General features: G+C 45.6%; 1 protein-coding gene across 6 annotated transcripts in view; it reads right to left on the reverse strand.

Annotated features, from left to right (window-relative positions):
- The window catches only part of rhea (Talin_middle and talin-RS domain-containing protein rhea), a 411,461-nt gene that overhangs the window by 140,566 nt on the left and 247,243 nt on the right, over nt 1-23,652 (reverse strand). For all 6 annotated transcript variants that reach the window (XR_013306466.1, XR_013306465.1, XR_013306467.1 and 3 more), the window contains 3 exons: nt 19,710-19,832; nt 12,716-12,859; nt 11,104-11,265 (listed from right to left, as the gene is read on the reverse strand). Coding sequence is in view for 3 of the 6 variants with exons in the window: in XM_077628096.1 (XP_077484222.1) it covers nt 11,104-11,265; nt 12,716-12,859; nt 19,710-19,832 (429 nt within the window). In the remaining 3 variants the exon portion in view is untranslated. The remainder of the gene's footprint in view (nt 1-11,103; nt 11,266-12,715; nt 12,860-19,709; nt 19,833-23,652) is intronic.

The following is a 23,652-nucleotide window of genomic DNA, read 5'->3' on the forward strand; positions in this document are numbered from 1 at the left end:
GAGGAAGCAGAACCGAAACCGAAAGTCATCCCAGGTCAATAACCGATTTATGGCCACATGCTGTACCTTAACGGAGTATAGCTGTGAGCACAAATCACTGATACACTTTTTTTTTTACTTTATAACTGATATAAACCTATTATTTTAGGGCAAGCGAAAGTTAAAGATATGTCAACGTTTCCAAAAGTTTTAAGATGTAGTCAAGTAATGCTTGTGCCGGCTGACGGTGTCGCATGGTTGTTATATCAGCGCAAAAAGGTAACAATTTCAGACAGGCTTTATCACATGCAGGCTCAATATTATGCCGAAATATTCTGGAATCGACAAGTCTAAATGTTTATTGAAGCAATAAAAATTACAACCGAGCAGCTTCATTTTTTTTTCGCGACCCCTTAAGCACAAAGCAGCAAGCACTCCCAAAGGAAGCCCTCCAGCCAATGGCATCAACTGTTTGCCATCATGTGGCAGCTAATTCCCTAGAGTGACATTGAACATGGCTAACAGGTGTCTCCATGAAATGGGATTAACCGCAACATCATGACAATCTGTCAGCTATCACTTACACCTGCCAGTTTAGCCATTCAATGTGCATATGAGACGACAGTGTCCAGGATGTCATTTGTTTTTATTTTCTGATTTTTGCTGTTTTAAACCATTTTCGTCATTAAAAAACTGTTCACCACAACTAAGACAGGGAGATCTGAGAACTACCATGCGATGTTCAACACAAAATGTTTGCGAATCCTGGTGAGTTTGTTTTAAGCCATTGCAATAGTAATGCATCCATTTATTTATTTATTTATGAGGGGGTTTAACGTTCCAAAGCGACTCAGGCTATGAGGGACGCCGTAGTGAAGGTCTCCGGAAATTTCGACCACCTGGGGTTCTTTAACACGCACTGACATCGCACAGTACACGGGCCTCTAGAATTTCGCCTCCATCGAAATTCGACCGCCTCGGCCGGGATCGAACCCGCGTCTTTGGGGCCAGCAGCCAAGCGCCGTAACTACACAGCCACCACGGCGGCCATATTTATTTATTTATTTATTACAGATACCTGCAGAGCCCGCAGGCATTATTGCAGGGGGGGAAACACAATAACTTCTGCTCGTTTGGCCGAAAGTACACAGGATGACAAAAATACAATACAAATACAGCTACAAAAAATACAAAATACAACTTATAATAGATGAGGAAAAGCATGCACTGAAGGACAACAACCGCGCTCCATAAAAACAATGACACTAATGAAATGAAAAGACACGCGCAAGAGAACTGCGCGCCACGTCACACATCAGATAAGAATGCGCGGAACTGACCTTCCGTGCAGCACTCAGTGACGCCGGCTGGAAGCCTGTTCCACTCATTGATCGTCCATGGAAAGTACGAGGTTTTGTAAATATCTGTCCTACATTTAATCTCTCGGATCTTCCACTGATGGTCAAGTCATATAGAAAAAAATTAAGGTTGAAGCAGGTGCTGGTCTTTGTCAATGCTCAGTGTTCCAAAATAAATGCAATGCATGATCAGCAACCTCAAACGTTTCCTACGGTTAGCTAAATATCCCCAACCAAGGTGGTTTTTAAGAGACGTGACACTAGTTGTGAAGCTGTAATTGTTGGATACAAATTGCACAGCATTATTCTGGATGCACTCGAGCATGTCACATAAGTAAGCAAACTGGGGGTCCCATACAGTGCAGGCATATTCAAGAATTGATCGTATGTAAGTGAAATACAGGAGTTGTTTGACATTATAGTGTGCTTAATTGAAATTTCGTTTTAAGAAATTAAGTATTCTGCAGGCTTTGGATGCAACATACTCAACTTGCCTCGTCCACGTTAGGCTAGATGTAAAATAAATGCTGAGATACTTATTATCAAGTACTTTTCGAAGGGGAACATTATGTAATGAGTAACCTGTTTGTTATGGGGAATGCTTTCGAGTGAAAGAGATAAGTTGGCATTTTGTAGCGCTCAAAGATATTTGCCATTTTGAGCACCAGCACTGGATGGAATCCGAGTTTCGCTGAAATTTTAATGCATCAGAGGAACTTTCCACAACATGGTAAACGACACAGTGGTCAGCATATAGCCGAGCTTTGCAGGTAAGATCCAGAACAATATCATTGATATAAATCAGAAAAAGAAAGGGTCCAAGAACAGACCCCTGCGGTACACCTGAGGAAACATTTACATAATCTGAGTGCGAACCATTAATCAAAACACGCTGCATGTGGCCCTGAAGATACGAATGAAGCCAATCGATGACATTGGGGTGCAGACCAAGACAACTTAACTTATGCAATAATAGTAAATGAGGTACAGAGTCAAAGGCTTTCTTAAAATCTAGAAATACGCAATCTATTTGAGAGCCACGGTCAAAGGAAGAAAACAGATCATTACTAAACTCAAGCAACTGGGTAGTACGGGAAAAACCTGACCTAAAGCCATGCTGGACTTCTGTAAAGTACTCATGAGAGTCAAGGTGTTTTATGACTGCACTGTATACTATGTGCTTCAACGTTTTACAGCACACACTGGTTAAAGAAATCGGCCGATAATTAACAACAGAGCTTTTTGAACCACTTTTATGCACTGGTACCACATTAGCATTTTCCCAGTCATTTGGCAGAGACACTGAGTTAAGAGATGGTCGAAACAAGATGACTAAGTAATGAGAGATTTCATTCGCGCATGACTTTAAAACAAAGTTAGGAACACCATTAGGACCTTGGTGAGTAAAAAACAATTCAGACATGGTTTCAGTGACAGATTCACGAGTTAACAGAAGTTCTCCGATGTACCTTGGCGCAAAAGCAGACTGAAAAAAAAAAAGCATTAAAGCAGCATGCCTTATCACCATCATTAGTAATAACTTCACCATCGAGGTCTAAATTCGGGATTCCAACTGGTTCCCGTCCGTTGTGTTTCAAAAACGTCCACAATTCCTTGGGATTATTACGCAGTTTTGATCCCAAGTCACTTAAAAAGTTAAGACCTTTAATTTCAGTTTTTAGTATACTGCCAAGAGCACGAATCGACTGCAATACTGCAGGGCACCATTTTTTTTTTATGATTATGGAAGGCGATGTTTTTTCCTGATAAGCCGTCTGGTCTGCCTCGTGATCCACGGTCTGTCGCGGCGGCGCTTTCCAGAGAAACTTTTAAATGGTACAGTAAAAGCTCGTTAATTTGAACTCTGTTAATTCGAACTTACGGTTAATTCGAACTGACAGCCGGGTCCCGGCACAGCCCTGTGTACTCCAATGGGGGAAAACTCTCGATAATTCGAACAAGTCAGCATCCGCTACGGTTAATTCGAACTAGGAGCCACTGGCTGACACCGCTCCTCGTAGATAAAAGTTGACCCATAGCAAGTAAAACACGCTCCAAATTTACCAGAGATGTAAAACAACGGAAAACAAAAAAAGCCAAATACACGAGGCTCACGGAGCCCGCGTTCCGGTGCATGCTGTAGCAGGTTTTCGCTGCCGGAGCACTTGCCTGCGCCCATGACGCTTAGGCACGAGCCGTTCTAGGTTTTCGTTGTGCTGCGGTCGCTGGGTTGCAATCACGTGGTGTAAACAACATAGTATGGCAGTTCGGGCGATGACGGCTTTTGTTGGTGCCGCGAGCGCGAGCTACGTGGACAGCAGCATGGAGATGTTGGAGCCCTTGAGTGACGCTGATATAATTGAGGCTGCATGCTCCCAGCAGCCGTCGCAGGGCTCATGTGCGGTGAGAACAGCCGACAGTGATGAGTCCGACAGCGGCGACGAGACTGTGCCACCGCCAAGTGCACATGAAGTAGCGTCGGCACTCGATGTTGCAGCACGCCACTTCTCCGTCAATGAAAACTCTAAGTTGCACAGGAGCTTTGGGCAAGCTGCAGATGATGCTGATGGAGCCTCGGCAGAAGAAACGCAAGCAAATGCACTTCGCCGATTACTTTTAATTTTGACACCCCTTGTTTGGAGCATAAATAGCATCCTATATTCCAGCACTAAAGCTACCGTAAAAACCTGCGTATAATACAAGGTTTTTTTCCATAATTAACGTCCTAAATTTCCGCCTCATACTATTTGCGGATCCGAACAAAAATTTTAGAAGTTGCTCGAAGTATTGGTTTTGTTATTGCGGCGTGGCTACGGCTTGGTTTCGCTACTCTCGACAAACAACGTCACGATGTTGTTTCTTTGTTGGTGATCCTTTGGGTGTGCCGGGGGTTCGTGGTGTGCCGTGTGCCTGTTGACAACGCACATGCTCGCATGTAAGCCACGCTTCGTGGAGTGGAGGTTTTTTTGGGAGCAAGTTGTCAGGGTCTCAAACACAGTACTCTGCTGCTTTCAAGCGAAAAGTGATTTTAGCTGCGAAGAACATCGGCAACAGTGCGGCTGGGAGGCAGTTTGGTGCTGCCGAGGGAAGCATTCGTGGATGGCGACGATAGGAAGAAGCCCTTTTCGTGTGCAGCGGAACGCGACGAAGCTTTCGCGGCCCGAAGAATGGCGCATTCCCAGAAATTGAACTTGGCCTGACGGAATTCGTGCGGCAACAGCGAGCTTCACATATAGCTGTGAGCGTGGAGCTTATGCAGGCAAAAGCTAGAGAGCTTGCAAAAGAAAAAGGGATACCGCGCTCTGCCTTCAAAGCGAGCAAGCACTGGATCTATCGCTACATGTGCCGTGCTGGCTTTTCACTATGCCGGTGGATTTCGATTTCACAGAAGCTGCCTGAAGCGTTCGAAGAGCTGCTTGTGAGTTTTCAGCGCCATGCTATTTCTTTGCGCAAGTCAAAGAACTTTCTGTTGGGCCAAATAGGCAATGCCGGTTTACCTGGACATGTTATCACCCCTCACCATGCACGAGAAGAGGTCTAAACAAGTTAGCGTCCGGTCCACTGGCAACGAGAAGACGCGAGTTACAGTCATCGTGCACAGCAGGTGGTCCCCCCCCCCCTTACGTGGTCTTCAAGAGGAAAACAATGCCGAAAGGTGAGGAGCTGCCGAAAAATGTCATCGTGAGATGTCATGAGAAAGGGTGGATGAATGAGGGTCCAGACTTCCGTGTGGTGTAGGCGACGTGGTGCACTGTTGTCTCTGCCGTCCATCCTTGTGCTGGGTGCGTTTCGTTGCCATTTGGCCGACTCGGTGAAGAGGCTGCTACACAACTGCGGCACTGAACTCATTGTGATTCAGGGTGGGATGACGTCACAACTACAGCCCCTTGATGTCTGTGTAAACAAACACTTCAAGGATGCAGTCAAGCATTACTACGCATAGTGGATGCGCTCAGGTGAGCCTGCAGTGACGTCAGCTGTCGGCTGAAGCGGGCTTTGCCAGCCACGCTCTGCAAATGGATCATGGACGCGTGGGCGGCCATCCCAGAAGATCCTGTGCGTTGTTCTTTTAGGAAGTGCGGCATCTTGAACGCCCTCGATGGCACGGTAGATGTGTACATTTGGGATGATTTGTCGAACAAAGAAATGTCCGAAGAAAGCAGTGCTGAAGATGAAAGTGATTGAAGTGAAATGCGGGATGTGATTTGAATAAATGTCTTCGCTGAGCTTTTGTCACTCGTATTATACGCGGGCAAATTTTCTTTTCCATTTCGCCTCTCTAAAACTTCACCTTGTACTATACAGTGGAACCCCGTTCATACGTTTTTCACCGGACCGCGAAAAAAAAACGTAACAGCCGGGAAAACGCAACAGTGAGGAAAGGTCTGAAAATTAATGAAAACAGTGCAGCTTTGCCTTGAAACAATTTATTTCGACATCAAGTGAGCTTAGGTCTTAAAAAAATCGAGAATGGTCGATTGCCATTTTCTCCGCTCGCTGGAAAACACCACGCGTTTCTCGATGGCCTGGAAAGCCGCATTGCTCTCAGCGTCGCTTTGAGGTGCGACGTACCTGCGGAGGAGGTCCAGAGCCGCGACGGCTTCTCCAAAGCTTGGGTCCGCCAACTCCCCGGAATCATGCGGCTCGTGCTCCTCGTCGTCATCACAGTCTGAGGCTTCACTCGCGACCGAGTCTGCAACGATCTCGGCGATACTCTGACACTCGGACGTCACGACAGCAGCATCCACGGCGACGTAGTCGTCATACGTGACTCCCGTGGCACCCAGCGCATTCAAAGCTTCACTCAGCTCTTGATCATGAAAGGCTGCTTTCGTCTCTTCAGCTTCCGTGGCAGTTTCCTCTCCGCCGTCCATGCGAAAGCCACACCGCGCGAAGCAGTGCTGTGCAGTTGACGCGCTCACTGCAGTCCACGCTGAAGCGGCATTCCCTTGTATCTCGGCACGCTTTGAGAGATGCTGTTAAATGTCGAGGGTGGCAGACCAAGATCCTTAGCGATGTCGACTCTTTTCCGCGCTGGCTGCCTGTCGACTGCGTTGAGAACATCCAGCTTTTCCTCGAGGGAAAGCGCCTTGCGCTTGCACGACGCCATCAAAGGACAACAAATCGCACACGGTGTTAGCGAGGCCCGACGAGGCATAGGCAGCGTAGGTGTTGACGGGAGGACACGGACGACTCGGATGGGTTGAACCGCACAAACAAGAAAGACTGGATTGCTGCGGGCCCGCGGGTTTTACTCGCTTCGGCTGACGAGGCAGTGGCCATCTAGTGGCAATCTCTCCAACTCGCTTGCGGCTTTTTATGGCCTCCGAGATTACCCACGCGCGTGCTAGGGGGTGATCTCGGAGGCCATGGTCTTGTAGCTAATTCCGTAGCCAAGCCTGGCCAAGACCTGTCAAAATGGCGGTTGGCGCGCGTTGCCCGGCCGGGTTCGGGGTGCCAGGTTGCGACGTATCATGCGGGAACGTTTTCACAGCTACAACGTAATAGCGGGGTACCCAATACATTGGATCCTATGGGAGCTATGCCGGGACCGGACGAAAACGACGTAACAGCTGGGAAAACGCAGCAGTGAGGAACGTAACAGCGGTGTTCTACTGTATTCGGGTTCGTATTATACGCGGGTTTTTACGGTAGCTGCTCACGCGAATGCATTCCAGTGCTTGTTTCTGGTGCATAACTGGCCAATCAACTTGTTTCATTGGCCACTAGGACCGGATGAATTTAATTCTCAGAATATGCCCACCACAAACGTGTAGTAGCGCCTAGCTCGCGATAACGAGTCTAGATGTGACTGCTTCGGGTTCTGCCCGCGCGGTGGGGTGCTACAACCGCTCATTCTAGCGCCCATTCGATAATTCGAACTTCGCTTAATTCGAACAATTTGCCAGTCCCCTTCGAGTTCGAATTAACGAGCTTTTACTGTATATACTGATCAATTAGGCATTCCGGCTTTTTCTTGAAAACTTCCCAAAGAGAACTACAATCTAAATTCTGGCTAAGATTAAAGGGAAGCTGAAGCACTTTTCGAAAAAAATTTGTTCTCTACGTCATTTAATAGCTTTTAGTCTGCTGAAACATAATATATCATTAAAAAATAGCGGAAATAAACGCGAAAAGCTGTTTTTTAAAAGCAAACGCGCCCCATCGCCTCAGGGCGCCGAGCGAACGCCGCTATTGCCTGCGATTGGTCGGGACCGTCATGACGTCATCCACGGGGATCTCCGGCCGGCACCGACGGCGTTGCTGCGTAGCGCATTGCTTCAGCGGGCTTTGAAGGACTACGTTTTGGAAATTATGGATAATTAAAGCAGTATTAAACAGTTTGGACTTTCACCATGCATGCTCGAGCCATCAGCAGCTTCAGAAAACGGCGGAACCAACGATACCGTGGTGTGCACCAGCAGCAAAAGTCGCGACATTTTCACGTGTTGGAAGTCTCGACGGGATGGATGGGTGGATGACAGCTTTTATTTCCACCGGAAATGGAGACCCATTGCTACTCACCACCCCCGGCACGCAGGCCTGCCGGGTGGGGGCTGGAGCCTCCGTGACTAAAGGCTGACAAAAAGATTTAATCTCTTCGCAGCATCAGCCGCCAGGCGGATTGGCTTGTTTCTGCCGAGCGGGTTCTTCGCTGCGCAGCCGGGCTTCCCAGCTTTCTCTGCTATCAATATCTTCGTCGACTCCGGGGTAGTCAGCGCATTCCCATATTCTTTGCTTCCGGGTAACCGTGGAACCGCCGGACTGTCGGAACCTGGACGAGCGCGTGCAAACCTATTCCGAAATCGTTGAGAACTACAGACTAAACAGAAAACTGGTGCCACCACCTGGTAAGAAGCTAAGTAATAGAGAAGCGACCGCATGGCGGCGCCTGCAAGCAGGAAATTTTGTTAACCCAGTATGGGCCTTTCAAGTCCTACCTGGGTAACACGAAAACCAGATCTCGACTGATACGTATGTTTTGTGTAGGTGCAAGTGGCAATAAAAAAAGTAAATTGCGCCGAAACGTTTTTGTGCACCGCTGCTGCATAAACGCCTGGCCACCAACTTCTTGTAAGGCCTGTAAACATGATTTAATTCAGATCACCAGCACGCTTACACGAGTCGCGCGAGGTAAAGCATTTGTTTGTTCATTTATTTATAGTTCCTTGCCTAATTACCCCCGAATGCCTTTTAGAACCACAAAAGAATGCCAAACTGGATGAGTTGGAGTGGGTTCACTGCTGTACTGCAGCGCAAAGAGTCGAGACAGCCGGGAGAAATCTCCCATGTGCGCTTTCCTTCGGTCGCATGTTCGGGCTACTGTTCAACCATGAAGCTTCTGCACTTACCCCCGTACGTTTTTTTTTTTTTTTGCATGCTGAACACACTTTTGAACAATAATTATGGCTGCATTTCGGGGCTCGCAGTGCTGCTGATCAAAACTAGTGTGCTGCGAGATATAGTTGCTGCTGTTGCGTATCGAGATAACGAGCAGAATTATTTGTGGCAGATATTTGCGTACCGCTGCTCGATCACTTTGCCGTTCTGACTCAAGGACAAATATGTATGAATTCTGGCGCCATTGTCGATCGTCAGCCATGACCAAGCGCTCATGAATGCAAATGTTTGCTTTGCTCAAGTATACTAGGCTTATATAATAGGTTTTTTGTTCAGTTAGGCACATCGGCATGTGCTGCGCGCTGATGAAGGATTAAGAGAATTGCTTGTGCTGCCATGAGGTGCAAGCAATCAGGAAAAAGCCAAAAGGCACACAGTGCGTAACGAGCTCAAAATAGTTCAAGACTGTGTGCCTCAAAGACAGTGCTGGAAGTGGCCTTTGCTCAGCATGGATGTGAACTAGCTGGAAAAGGCAAAGAGTTTACAAACAGGTAAGGAAGTAATTTAACGAAAAGAGAAATATTGATGCATATATATTGTGCAGGCAGTTTCGGCATGCTGCGTACCACCAGATTGTCTGGTTAACGTGGAAGAGGCTGGGGGAGAACAACCGACGGATTCTACCAAGCTGTGTGCTGAGCGCTGTTCCAACGAAGTGTGATGTCAGAACTGGTTTATATACAGGCTTCAAGCATTACACGGAATGCCCAAACGAGAGAAATTAAACGGCACTGGCAGACGATTACGTTGATCTGTGGTTCACCAAAGCGCAGGCCACAGTGAAGTAAGCGCAGCCGGACGGCCGGCCGACTCTCCGTGAATGGCGTCACTTCCACCAGTTCTCCCTCTCTGCCGTCCCCCCACCCAGCGCTTCCGGAAGCGACGAGGGCGTGCCGGCGGAGGGTTTTTAAGAAGCGATTGCAGCTCTGTTTGCGGGTAGAATCGGGAAAAAATGTACACTCATGATTTTTAAGGTCCTTTGTTTCCAAACACAGCGTTTCATGCGATTTGAAAACCGTTTCAGCTTCCCTTTAATAAATTTAGGAAGGAAAGAGGCAAGTTCGTTCTTCATTGTTGTATAGCCGCCCATATTAAAAAAGAAAACCTTTCGAGGTCAACCTCTTGGAATTAAATATGGAAAATGCTGAACATTGGCGACAACACAACTGTGGTTGCTTATTCCTGGTATGATGACAGTGTGACGCACTACTGAAGGCTGGTTGCAAAACAGTAAATCTAACACTGCAGATGAGTGCTCAGTTTCCCGTTTAGGCTCAGTGACGTACTGATATAGGTCATTAGTAGTAATTAATTCATAAAAGGATGAAGACAATGAAGAATGGTTCGTACGAAGAGGTTTGTAGTCTACCCATTTGAAATCAGGCACGATGAAGTCCCCACCAAAAGAAAGTCATTTTTTAAGCTGAGTAGAAATTCAGACAGCCATCTGAAAACGTCAGGGTTGCTAGCGGAAAGAGGACGGTAAATTGAGCCAATAGCCAAATTCTTTCCATTGTTCAGGCGAAGGTTGCACCATACTGACTCGCAACCAACTAGGCACGCTGTTATTAATGAAGAGCTAAAACACTGGTCAACAAGTAAAAAGACCCCTCCACCATGCAAGTGTAGACCGCTACGGTGCGTAGCAAGAGTAACAACTTCATCCGTTTTATTTTTGACACTCCTGCAATTGACGACGAGAGTTATCAAATCAAAATTTGATGACGCCAAGGGCATGGAATGAAAGGTGGGCACGAGCAGCGGAGCGGGCAGTTGCCTCCCTTTTTGTCATTCTTGACGACTCGGTCATGTTCAAAATCATAGACAAAACACTTTTTGTTGCCAAGGAGCTTATCAAATCGCAACTTGGAAGGAAAAGCCAGGTCACGTGCGTATTGTGAAAGCCTGAAGCGTGCCTTTCTGACTGCGGGCGTGAAGTCTTCGCGTATGGCAAACTTAGTGTCCTTTAGCTTAGGGCCGCACGATAAGATATTGTCTTTGACTTTATAACTACAAAATTTAACGACCATCGGTCAGTGCTTCCCTTCAACAAAGCGCCCTATTCGATGAGCCTTTTCGATGCTTTCAGGTGGAACATTTTGGTTAAGATGACACGAGAAGAATTCGCGCACATTTTTTCAGATTCAGACCAACTCTCTGTTGCGGAGTCATTTATACCTAGAATAAGCAAATTATTCCTGCAAGACCTATTGGAAATATCTTCAAAACAGGCCATAAGATGGGAAACGTCCCTGGTCAAGGTGTCAACACAGGATGATGCGTTTGAATCACCAGCCTTCTTCCCGAGACCCCGACGCCCTGCACAGGTGCTGGTGCACAGAAAGCAGCATCTAGAGAAGCCCACCTTTATCTCCTTGACCAGGCTGGCCGTGGCACTTGCGACGTCCTTGGCTGACTGGACAAAGTGGCGCTTGGCAACGGGGTTGGTGGTCTTAGAGGAGGCCACACGGCAGGCGTTGCACAGCGACGATGTGTGCTTGGCTATCACCGTGGCAGCCGACAGGATCTGCAGAGCATTTGAAAGGGCACTCAACATCACCCTGCACTCCTATCTCCCGGATGGCATGTACTTTTCATTACAGTGATCATAATTGACGAAACGCACTGTCAGTGTTTTGCAATGCACAGGTGCAGGTGGTGCTGAGATGAAGAAAGAGAGACTACTGTATTCATATGATTCAAACGCATCACAAATTACAATCCATGACAAAATGTTGCAATGGATAGCTTCCTCTGCATGTTTTTCAAAGATGCATGGCACTTGTTCAACTGTTGCCACTGCGATGGCTAGTGCAGCTTTTGAAGTGCTGTACATACATGCCTACAAAAGTGATGCTTTCTGTAGGTTGTTCCAATAATAACTAACGCCACCCCAGTATGCGCTGTTCCACCTCTTTCCAGGAAGAAAAAGGCGTGCTGCAGGACAGTGTGCGCAAAATAAGATGTCTTGTTTCATCCTGGTAGAAAGTGGGAGAAAAAGCAGGAAGAGGAAAGAACACTTTCTGCTTCATATTTAGCAGCACAAAATAAACCGACCACATGCTTAGACTAAACAATGTAACCACAGTTTTAGAGCGATAGCTCTACTAGATGCACCTTCCCCGCTCAACACCACATGACCTATCTGCTGTCTGAAATTGACCTTCAGCCTAGAAAAAGTCAAAATGTGCCTAGATAGAAAAAAAGGCAGAAAGAGAAATCAATCCACGACTCGGAGTCAAATCCACAGTGGCATGAACAGATCAGCTTCACTGGAATATGCGCGAGACCACTACACTATCGCCACAGCCGAACACGCCTGATTTTACACTGCACCCCACTCTTGCGCTGTGCACTGCAGAGCATCATCTTCATCAACTTCCATCCGCTCCATCCCGCGGCACTGCCCGCGTCGTCGTCTTCTAAGTCGCACAAATTTGTGCTTTCACACTGATTCCCGAGCCAAAATTAGGCCCACCCCCAAAATTTGACCTTGGCCTATTTGGGCCGAAATCGACGTACAACCATAATTGAGCGTGCCTAACAAAATCGTGACCTGCAAATTTGGCCCTGGCCAAAATGCTGTCGCTCGACCTTTGGGTATAACTGTGGTTAAACACTGCCTAACTTTTTTCACACTGCTAAACACGAATCCATATCAACTCGCCCAGTTTTCCATTCTCCTTGACACTCCCTGGAAGGCGGTGTTTCCCAAGAGGGGGTGTTCATAATGGTAGATAAAAAAATAAGGCAATTAGATGCTTAATTTATTTCATGTTTTTTTTTTCTGCCATTTGGCAAGACGAATGACCACGAACAAGCCCAACTTGCTATTCAACTAAGTTTTACCTGAGAGGTGAATTAACAGCCCAGGAAAAAAAAAGCCACCACAAACGTGCCAAACAGAAAGAACGCAAAATACGATCAGCTGCATCATCAAACTGGCCTCGGCTATGTAGAGTTAGCTTCCCTTTTACCTGCGGCTGTGTGCTGGCTGGGTTGGAGAGCTGCTGGCAGGCCATCTGGATGGCCTGGCTAGCACGGGCAAAGTGTGAAAGGTCCACCAGGCCGGGCTTGCCTGCCTTGCTGGAGGCATCTGATGCACCAACCAGGTACGCCGCCTGCAACCACACAGCGTGCAACCAGTTTAATCACAAACTAAATGAGAATGGGCAAGACTTAATTTATTTCACCTTCAAGGCTCACAACAAACACTGCAGAAGGAAGGGGCTAGAATACAAAATGAGCACTGAAAAACTCACAGGCAAGCACAGGGGGAGGGCACGCATCCAAACATTATGTAAAATATAGATTACGTAGTTTGTAGGACGTGACAAGATCAAGATGCATACACTCGTATAGATGTATCAAAAGGAAATGATCAAAGTCAATCAAGTGACTGCCAAGTATACGGAAAAAAAAAAAAGAAAATCAGACAACCTCAAGGTCTACACAAAAAAAAACAAAAACTAATCAGTCGTTTTCAAGGACATGAGTAACTGCATCACAAAAGCAATGGTTGTCAGTTACAGTGACTTGAGCGCTAGGCAAGAAATTCCAATCATGCCATATGTTTACTCGTATATATGAGGCAAGGAGGGAGTTTGAAAGCAGAGACTCGTGTGAAAAGTTCTTAGAATATATTACAATTATTACAACTCGATCTCAAACTGTTAAAGCCAATTGTTTATTTATTTATTTTAGGCGTGTGCGTATATTGAAATTTTCGAATATGAAGAAAAAATGGCTTTGAATATCGAATCGAATATCTGTTCAGTACAAAAAAAAAATTTTCAGATAACGATGAGCAACCAAACGCTGTTGCCCTTATTTTTTCTCAAAATAGTGTATGGTCTTTGCAACAGAAATAAACAAAACTAGACTGCCTCAGTACCGTATAAAAAGCATGATGTGCACAGAAATGTATACTACTTGATTCGACAGCATAACAGTATCCGAACTATAATGAGGCCATGCAAAACAAAATCTATAAAATGACAAGACTGGCAACAAAAAATTACATGATGACTAGTAGTAAAAAAACCTCATATTCATTCGGAGTTCAAGGGACCAGAAGAAATGCCCGGTTCATCCGAAGGCCTCGGTTTATAAAATTACCCCCCCCCCCCCCCCCCGGAAAAAAAAAAAAAAAGCCTGCCGAAAATGCGAAGATGCAGTAAGGCCTTATGAAGTGGCTCCATCGCGCTAACACCTGTAAGCCCGTGACGAGCTGCCCGTTTTAGAGCGCTGGAACAACAACACAAATGGAAGCAATGGGCTGGGGAACACACAAACACTGGCAACGGCGAGACGGTTTCTAAAAAAGAAAAGGAAATAACCTGTGACACGCCAGTCGGCGTCCGAAAGCCGCGCGAAGCTGGAAATGAAGTACCGGCGAAGCTCAGATACCGAAACTATGCGGCCAGGCTATTTTTTTGACCTAGCAACAGGGGCCTTTCGATCATTGTCACGACTGCCGTTATGCCCACTCAAGAGGTGTGCGGGTTACAATGCACTATGCAATAGGCAAGATTTTTACAGGATCGCTTGCCCTATTGTGACAACTCGACACGCCCCTTCAAGAGGCTCCCATGACATTCCGCAAGTAGGCTTTCCCGAATAGCGTAGTTTGCAAAACGGGATGGCGGAAGTCATGCTCGGAGAGTTATGAAGGCGACAGGACGCATTCTTCGGATGTGGCCATTAAATATGTAAAGCGTTACGGAAGAATAAAAAAAAAAACACGATTTCGCGTTGCGATTGTTCGAAGCGGGCCGTCGGCCATCTTGTTTGCAGCACGTGTGATATCTGGGAAAGCCCACTTGGGGAATTTCGCACGAGACCAAGCCTAGCGGCGTCAGAATGCAATCGGTCCGTGTGATAAATTACGGAGAAGGAAGGGAATAAGACCTCTGTATGGCTTTTCTGCAATTTTTAACTTGATCATCAGCTAACTTGCCCAAATATTGTGGTTTTGCATGGTCGAATTTGTGAAAGTCAGCGCAGTACACGATCGCTGGCGAGTATTCGGGAATTTTCGAATATTTGAAAATTCTCGAATATCAATTTCTCGAATACGAATACGCATCGAATATCAAACATATTCAATTCGTATTCGAAATTTCGAATATTCGCACACCCCTAATTTATTTATTTATCAACACTGTTCGCCAGAGGCCATTAGAGGGTGGTTACAAGACAAGATATACAGGATAGCAGTGCTGCTGCAGTCAAGAACAAGTAAATGATACAAGAAAAGGTACAATGCAAAGCAAGAAGCAACAGACAAAATACACCAGGGTGTCATCAATTTTGCCACAGTTGCTACATGAAACATGTATTACATCCACGAACATAAGTTTTAAGAGCGTTAGTTCTTACTACTTACGTTTCTCAAGGATGCGTTTGTCAGCAATGAAAGCAAAATTAACCAACTGTTACCATGTGACCACACTGTATAACATGGCAACAGTGGGCACGTAGCACCTCAATTGGTACATTTACTTTCGATCCATTGTATATGTACCAGTATAGTGGCCACAAAAGTGGGACCCCCTCCCTCCCCCCCTTTTCCCGGAGCCGCCATTTGCATAAAATTTAGGGGCCACCCATTTGACGCAAAATGTTCGAAGTGGTGTCAAATGATTTGGCATATTCTTGAGGATAAAATTACTAATTGAGATGAAGCCCAAAATATGTGTGGGATTCGCAATGACGACCTTAAGACAGCCATTATAGCTGAACCATTTGTCACTGGGGGTTTCGGGTGGGGTGTGAAACGATTCGTCGTGTTGCGATGCACACGCTTATAAAATTTATTAACTGATATAACGAGAAAATATACCGGATATAGCAAATGTGGCTGTAAATCGCAATAGTAGTGCAAAACCCATGAGGTAGACGGCGCTGTTTGTTTGGAAGGGATGTTTGGATTTGGTATTTTCCATGTTTGCTGAGCACACCGATGCAAGCACTTAAAGCTCCCGTAGCTAACGCTCTTAAGTAGAACACTAAGGCAGTGTTGGCAGAGAATTTTTATTTGGACAAATTATCATCTTGAAAATAGTAGCTATGTATTTCAAACCAAAGTATAAAGTTTAGTTAGCTTGGTGCCAAATTTATTTACAGTGTCTAACATGAGTATTTTGTGTGGCAGTGAGTTCCACTCCTCTACTGTGCAGGGGAAAAACAAGTACTTATATAGACCGTTCATAAAGAGCAGTTTGATCTGTCCACAACAGGTGGCGCCACTAGGATTCCTGCCATTCCTGGCCTTCGGAGCCGTCGTTAACAGCAGCAGCGCACAGTGTGAACCGATGCTGCGCAGCTTGCGTATGAACATCAAGTGACTCTTAAACCCAGCTGGAGTATGGATGTCGTGTGTATAGCTGAATTAATATGTAGAGCTTGTCCCTGTGATCTAGTAGCGGAAAAATAGATGCACTTATTACATATGGGGCACTTCACGGCACAAGTCACCGTTTTTCGAGAAGCTGTCTCGTGAGTTCATGCTGCTTTCTGGGAAAACAGAACGTAATGTGCTGCTCTGTGAAACAAATAAACATATCACAAACCTCAGGTGCCAGTTTATTTCAGTGCCGGCAGCAGGTGTGGGAATGCCAGAATGAACTGATGATATCTTCATAGCAGTAATATGTTGCACCATTGTAATGTCAATGCGTTAGTTTCGTAATGTATTAAAAAGCATCTTCTTGTGGCTATTAGTGTGACCGCATTCATAATTCATCATGTGAAGGAGGAAGGTCAATGTGTGCATGCCTGTAACGTTTCTCACTTTCGACAAACACTGATCCAATACATCAAATAATCGATGTTTTTTTAGACCTTTGTAATAAGTGCATCCTCGGCATCGGCATAGTGCTCACTGCACTGAGGTGCGCACTTGGGGCTAGCGTGACGGACGCGGCAGCAGAACTTGTTTGCGACAGTCCTCGGAGGAGGCGTTTCGAAAATACCCTCGCCCGATGCAAAGGCCTACAGAAGTATGCTAATGCACTGGACAGTAAGGAAATTTATCATGCCAGGACTTTGTATATTGAAAGTTATTCCGACTAGCTACATCTGCGGGTGCAGAACCCCAGAGCAGTTTTCAGTCTTACTAAGCAAGAGAGCGCAGTCGAATGTTGCTGAGCTCTTGAAGCGGACTTTGAACAACATCCATACTTTGGAAGCTGGAATGTTAATGGGGGATCACAGGCGTGTGCACGTTTGGTTGTGAATCTCGTGCACAGTTTTGAACACTGAACATTCTTAATAGCTATGAACACATATTCCTCCATTAGGCAAAAATATTGAGCCTGGGAAAGCAAACTTTAGGGCAATGCTCAGCTTTTAATCTATGCAGTCTGACAACGAACTATGCGGCTAAATTAGCGTTAGACGCTGAATTGATTAAAAAAATAAGAACGTGCTGACAGCTGAACGCAGTTTGTTGACACATTCGCACCAATGTCAGAAGGAAGCCGCTGCGATGGCCCAGTGGTTATGGCGCTCGGCTGCTGACCCGAAAGATGCGGGCTTGATCCCGGCCGCGTTGGCTGAACTTCGATGAAGGCAAAATTTTAGAAGCCCGTGTACTACGCGATGACAGTGCATGTTAAAGAACCCCAAGTGGTCGAAATTTCCGGAGCCCTTCACTACGGCATCCCCGATGGCCTGAGTCGCTTTGGGACGTTAAACCCCCATAAACCAAGCCAATGTCAGAAGGAGAAGAGTAAATGAGGTGGTTGAACCAAACATTTTCCAGTACCGACCCATAGTATACGCACTCACATGAAGTTTTGTGCCATCCGAGAGCTTGTCATCCACAGCGAGAGCCGGAAAAACATCCTGCTGCTGGGCAGCAGTGCGCTGCCAGCCGTCAAAACGAGAAAGTCCGAATGCCGGGAGTGGCGGAGTGGTCACATGACCAAATATGGCAGTGCCCATGCTTCTGTGCTGTAAAGCGTCTACACCTCTATCCGTGCTGATATGGGTTGAATATGGTCTCGGCGGCTGATTCTGACTATTTAAGACAAATGTTGTTTTATGCACCGTGGTGTGTTAAACCAGTTATGGTGAATCAGACAGAGAAATTTCAATCTTGCTATCCTTCTGCGTTGTGAAAGTTGAAGTAGGTTGAGTTTCTTGAACATTTTAGTTACGGAGTTGGTTGAACAATATCTTGGCAAGATGAACGTTGCTGCTCTTCTTTGAATTTTTTCAATTCTATCAGATTTTTTAAAAATGGATCTCACCTGAGACTTGAATGCTCTAATATGAGACGGAAAAGCGTTAAAATAAGCAGCTAATTAGTTTGTACAGGACCATGTTTTAACCTTCGCCTCAAGTACCAGAGCTTTTTTTGAGCTGAGGAGCATATATTGTTTATAAGCCTTTTCCAGTTGAGGTCATTTGATATGATAATTCTGAGGTATTTAAAGTGATTTACACGGCTTATGATCTTGCCATCCATCTCGTAATTGAAAGAGTATGTTTTTGATCTTATTGGTCACCTCTGTTACATAGTCTTACTGTAGTTTATTTTCCTTTCCCCCTTACTGCACCAGTCACTAATACTTTTTAATGCGGAACTTAAGCTGATCTGGTCCTCGTGGCTGGCTACGCAGTCGTCTGCAAAAAGTCAGACCTTGATATTGGAGTCAATCTTGTCTGCATTACCATTTGTATGCGGTACAAACACACGTAAGGTCCTCACTTTTTTTTCCAGATTCAAGGGCCAATTTTCGGGGTGCAGCCCATACACCCCAGCTATAGCCTAGCTGTAGCTATCGTGTCACTCTAGGTTTAACCGGAGCTAAACCACTGGCAATTTTTTCTTCTTACCACGTCTCTGAACAAAGATTGTTCAGCAAGCAAGAGACGGAGGCCCCTGAAACTTGGAAGAACTACTTGAATGGCAACAACTCATGTTGGACCTACCTCGTGTCCTAACTTCTTTGATGCAAAAAACCAATCTTTGAAGTGTCCAATATGTTTGTTCTGTGCAACAGAAAACCATAGTGTTGGCTTTAACGAATCTGTTTGAAACTTAGTGTCGATCATTTGTGGAATAAAATTTTTGCACAACTCGAGCAAATAATTATTCAAATGAATATACGTCTGTCTCCAGTTTGCTCTATCTGAAGCGAACTTGCTACCATTTCTTCCTCGTGCACCGCGTGCTTGGCAAAGTGCGTCACCTTAGATAACAACACTGCCTCCCTTCTTTGGCTAAATAGTCACAAATTTCACTGCGCCTGTGATTGCTGCTAATCGTTTCGGAAAACGAATTGGGACTCCTGGGATAGGCACAGTATAAGCATGCTAAAGAAGGCGCAGAGCTGATAAAAAGAAGTGCGAGTTCTGACAGCAATCTGCAACAATGAAATTTGTGGCGAAAATGCGATCGGTTTACAAAAGTATTCATTGACATTGGCACAACACACACGGTTGGTGGATGAGGATGCTCCTTACGTGTGCAAGTCGCAGTAAAAACAGAAATAACACAGCGGAACTCAAAGGCACGTCACCAAATGCGGCTGGTTTCTTGCGCCGCAAGCAGACGATTCGCAGCGAGCAGACGTGTAAGCGGGCGTGAGCGGTGCCTAGACCTCCTTTCCCGGAGCCTCAGTGCTGGCGGCGCAGTCAGCACACTTCCCCTATTCTCGACACTGTAACCCAACTTACAGCCGCCCCTGATAGACCATCAGTTTTTGCTGGGACCTGCAATGAAGGCATTAAATGAAAGAGAAAGAAAATAGGCTGGAATTCTAGCAAAATGGAAGTAGGTGCTTAGAAACCCAAAGTGGGTCATTTCACTTATATTTTTTATTATTAGGAGTTAACTGGAAGTAGATCAATAGCGTTGCAGTTAGGTCATGTTGGTATAGCGGTGGTGTGTTCTTTCTTCATCGTCCTTGTCTGGTCGTGCGCTTTCATGAAAAGTTTGCTAGGAGAACAGAGGCTCACCTGTGCCGAGGCCTCCACCAGGGTGCAGATGGTGCTGGAGACTTCTCGGACGCTCTCACCAAACTGCTCATGCTCGCTCCGCTTGGCGTGGTTGGCAATACCTGTCATGGCATCCCCCAGGCTCTGCGCAAGAGGGAGGGGCACCACACCCATGATCACCAGCACCAGCACTCCCTCCCCCCCCCCCCCCCCCCCCCCCTCCCTCTCCACTCAAGAGAGTCTCTTGTCCAAGGTGTCCTCACGTCACTCAAATACACCATCCTCTGCTTTTTCAATGGACGTGTAGAAAAACGCCTTCAATGGATGCCTGGTGCCACAGGGCAACCACTCAGCACTCATAATCAGGCATTTGTGAGAAGTGGGTTTTCAGTACGAAGAAGATACAGACGAACATTGTGGCAATGAAACCATTCATAATGAAATAATGCGTGCAAAAAACTGAATAGCTATTCCCCTTGCAAGCTCCCATAGAACCTCATATATCTGAGAGCCTATCTTTATGAAGTAAACAAACACCAAAGGAGTCCTGCAGGACACTTCACAATTGGAAATGAAGTATGAAAAATAGGGGTGTGCAAATATTGAAATTTTCAAATACCAATATGAAGAAAAAATAATGGCTTCGAATATCTGTTCAGTACAAAAAAAAATTTTCAGATAACAATGAGCAAGCAAACGTTGTTGCCCTTATTTTTTTTTCAATATAGTGTATGGTCTTTGCAACTAAAATAAACAAAACTAGACTGCCTCAGTACCATATAAAAAAACAAAATGTGCACAGAAATGTATACTACTTGATTAGACAGCATAACAGGAACTGCTGAACAATGCCTTAGGACAAGTTGTTGCCTGGTGCAAAGCTTGGCAAATGTCAATTAATTTTCAAAAAACTGTTTTTATGACCATTACACGCAAGAAGCACAAACTTAAATATCCATATGCTACTAACGACATATTTCTCTCCGAAGTAACACACTACAAGTATCTAGGACTCTGGATCACTAATGATCTCACTTGGACTAAGCACCTTGAATATGTAGTAGCTAATGCTAACCGCAAATTATTCTTCTTGAGGAAGGCTTTGAGACTTTCCACCCCTTCTGTCCGTCTGCTCGCATACAAAAGTGTAATTCTGCCGATACTAGACTATGCATGTGTAATTTGGGACCCTTTCACCAAGACTAACATCACCAAGATGGAAATGGTGCAAAGAAAAGCAGTTCGCTTCATATATAATAGCTTTGGACGTACATCAGTAACCGAACTACTAATGAAAGCAAACCTGCCACCATTAACGCAAAGAAACCGTGTATCACGACTAAAATTCCTCTTTCAGCTTATTAACGGTCATTATAAAACCGACCTCACGGGAATAATTAGTTTTTCATCTGGGTATTCTACAAGGCAGAGACACAGTCGCACAATAACCGCCTTTAGCACCCATAATAACTGTTTTAAGTATTCTTTCTTTCCCCGAACAGTAACTGAATGGAATCTACTAACCAATGATCAAATTTCAAAATCATCACTATCGGCATTTATTTCAGGTATTGTTTAGAAATGTGTTGTCTTTAACTGTTTATACGCTCCATGGATCTAATTTGTATTATATGCTTTGTCTGTGTTATTGTTTTCATTATGTATTTATTGTATCCCACCCTGCTAAAATCCCCAGAGGGGATTGCAGTATTGATAAATAAAAATAAATAAAACCATAATGAGGTCATGGAAAACAAAATCCATAAAATGACAAGACTGGCAACAAAAAAAAAAATAACATGATGACTATTAAACATCATTCATTTGGAGTTCAAGGAACTGGAAGAAATGCCCGGTTCATCCGAAGACTTCTGCTAATAAAATTGCCGCCCCCCCCCCCCCCCCCTCTTAAAAAAAAATGCTGCCGAAAATGCTAAAGATTCAGTAAGGCCTTATGAGGCGGCTCCATCGCGCTAACACCTGTAAGCCCGTGACGAGCCACCCATTTTGGAGTGCTGGAAGAACAACACAAATGCAAGCAAGGGGCCGGGGAACACACACTGGCGTCGGAGTGAAGAGGCTGTTTCTAAAAAGGAAAAAGACATAAGCCGCGCGGAGCTGGGATTGGACTATCGGCGAATGCGCGGGCCGACATTTGAAGTTGCCACGGGGCAACGGTGAAGCTCAGAAACAGAAACTACGCAGCCAGGCTATTTTTTTGCCCTAGCGACAGAGGCCTTCCGATTGTTGCCACGCCTGCCGTTACGCCCGCTAAAGAGGCGTGCAGGTTACAATGCACCATGCAATAGGCCAGACTTTGACAGGATGGCTTGCCCTATTGTGACTACTCGACGCGCTCCTTCAGGAGGCTCCCGCGGCATTCCGCAAGTAGGTTTTCCCGCATAGCGTAGTTTACAAAACGGGATGGTGGAAGTCTTGCTCGGAGAGTTATGAAGGCGACAGGACGCATTCTTTGGATGTGGGCATTAAATATGTAACGTATTAGCGAAGGATTAAAAATAAAAGCGCGATTTCGCGTTGCGATTGCTCGAAGCGGGCCGTCGGCCATCTTATTCGCAACACGAGTGATATGTGGGAAAGCCCACTTGGAGAAATTCTCGAGATGAAGCCTTGGAATGCGGTCGGTCCGCGTGAGAAACGGCGGAGAAGGAAGGGGATAGGACCTCTGTATTGTTTTCCTGGAATTTTTAACTCAATTATCGGCTAATTTGCCCAGATATTGTGGTTTTGCCACGGTTGAATTTATGAAGGTATGTGCAGTATACGATCGCTGGTGAGTATTTGGGAATTTTCGAATATTCGGAAATTAACGAATATCTATTTTCGAATACGAATATGAATCGAATATCAAACATATTCGATTCGTATTCAAAATTTCGAACATTTGCACACCCCTAATAAAAAAAGAACTATTTTGAGTGAATGTGGCTTTTACGGCATTTGACCAATCCAGTCAAGCCTGGAAAATATTCCAGTAATAGTATATGACTGCTCAATTAACCTCATCGTCTTAAAGGCACATTTTCTAGCATCTCTAAACCTTGAAATGCTACAAAAATATATGCATTTCTGAAATCTGATATCTGATTTGAGGCCCAAATCCAATACAGTAGACTCCTGTTAAGATGAACTCATTTAAGATGAACAATGCGAGACCATTCGGTTGGTTCCATGAATAGGGCTCAGCCTGTGCAAATATCCAATAATTTCAAATATTCGGTCGAATAGTAAAGTATTCAATATTCAATTCAATCCGAATGTTTGGCATTCGAAATCTTGAAGTATTCATCTCGAGCGAATGATGTTCCTCAAACTCTTCCTTTGTGTGGTTTCGGTTCAGTGTTACCTCCCTCTTCTGGGATGCCACACCTGCACGCGCATTCTGTGCATTCTTGCAGCAACAGACACCAGCACGCGGAAGTGCGGTGCCCACATTTGTACCTGGCAGGTGTCTGCAGCTGCGCTACCTGTGGTGTGCACGTTCAGTAGAGAGATTTAGCACAGCACAATCAGTTTCCGTGCACCGCCAGTGCGCATGCACTGACTGGTCCCGACAGGGCAGGTGTGTAAACAGCTGGCTGGTGCCTAGCGCCTTGAGGCGTTTTTAGGGCGATCTGCATGTGCGCAGTAGCTCCCTGTGGAAGCGAATCATGCTATGCTAAACCTCTCTAATCGGAGGACACACAGCTTCCTTGACTAGCATGGAATGAGTCTTAGCTGACTGCGCCACAGCCGCTCATCTCCATGTGAAATTCGCGAATCAAGCGCGACAGCCGGACCACAAGATGAAGCTACCATGACACACACAGAGATAGGTGCCCCTTTCCGACAACTGACACGGGGTGGCGCTGGGCGCACAATGTGTGCGCCTAGCAGGTGTTCATGGAGTGGTCACTTAAAAGAAACAGGTGTGAAACGATGCAATCACAATTAAGGCCAACAT

The sequence above is a fragment of the Amblyomma americanum genome, chromosome 6, assembly GCF_052857255.1.
Source record: "Amblyomma americanum isolate KBUSLIRL-KWMA chromosome 6, ASM5285725v1, whole genome shotgun sequence".
NCBI classification, from domain to species: Eukaryota; Metazoa; Arthropoda; class Arachnida; order Ixodida; family Ixodidae; genus Amblyomma; species Amblyomma americanum.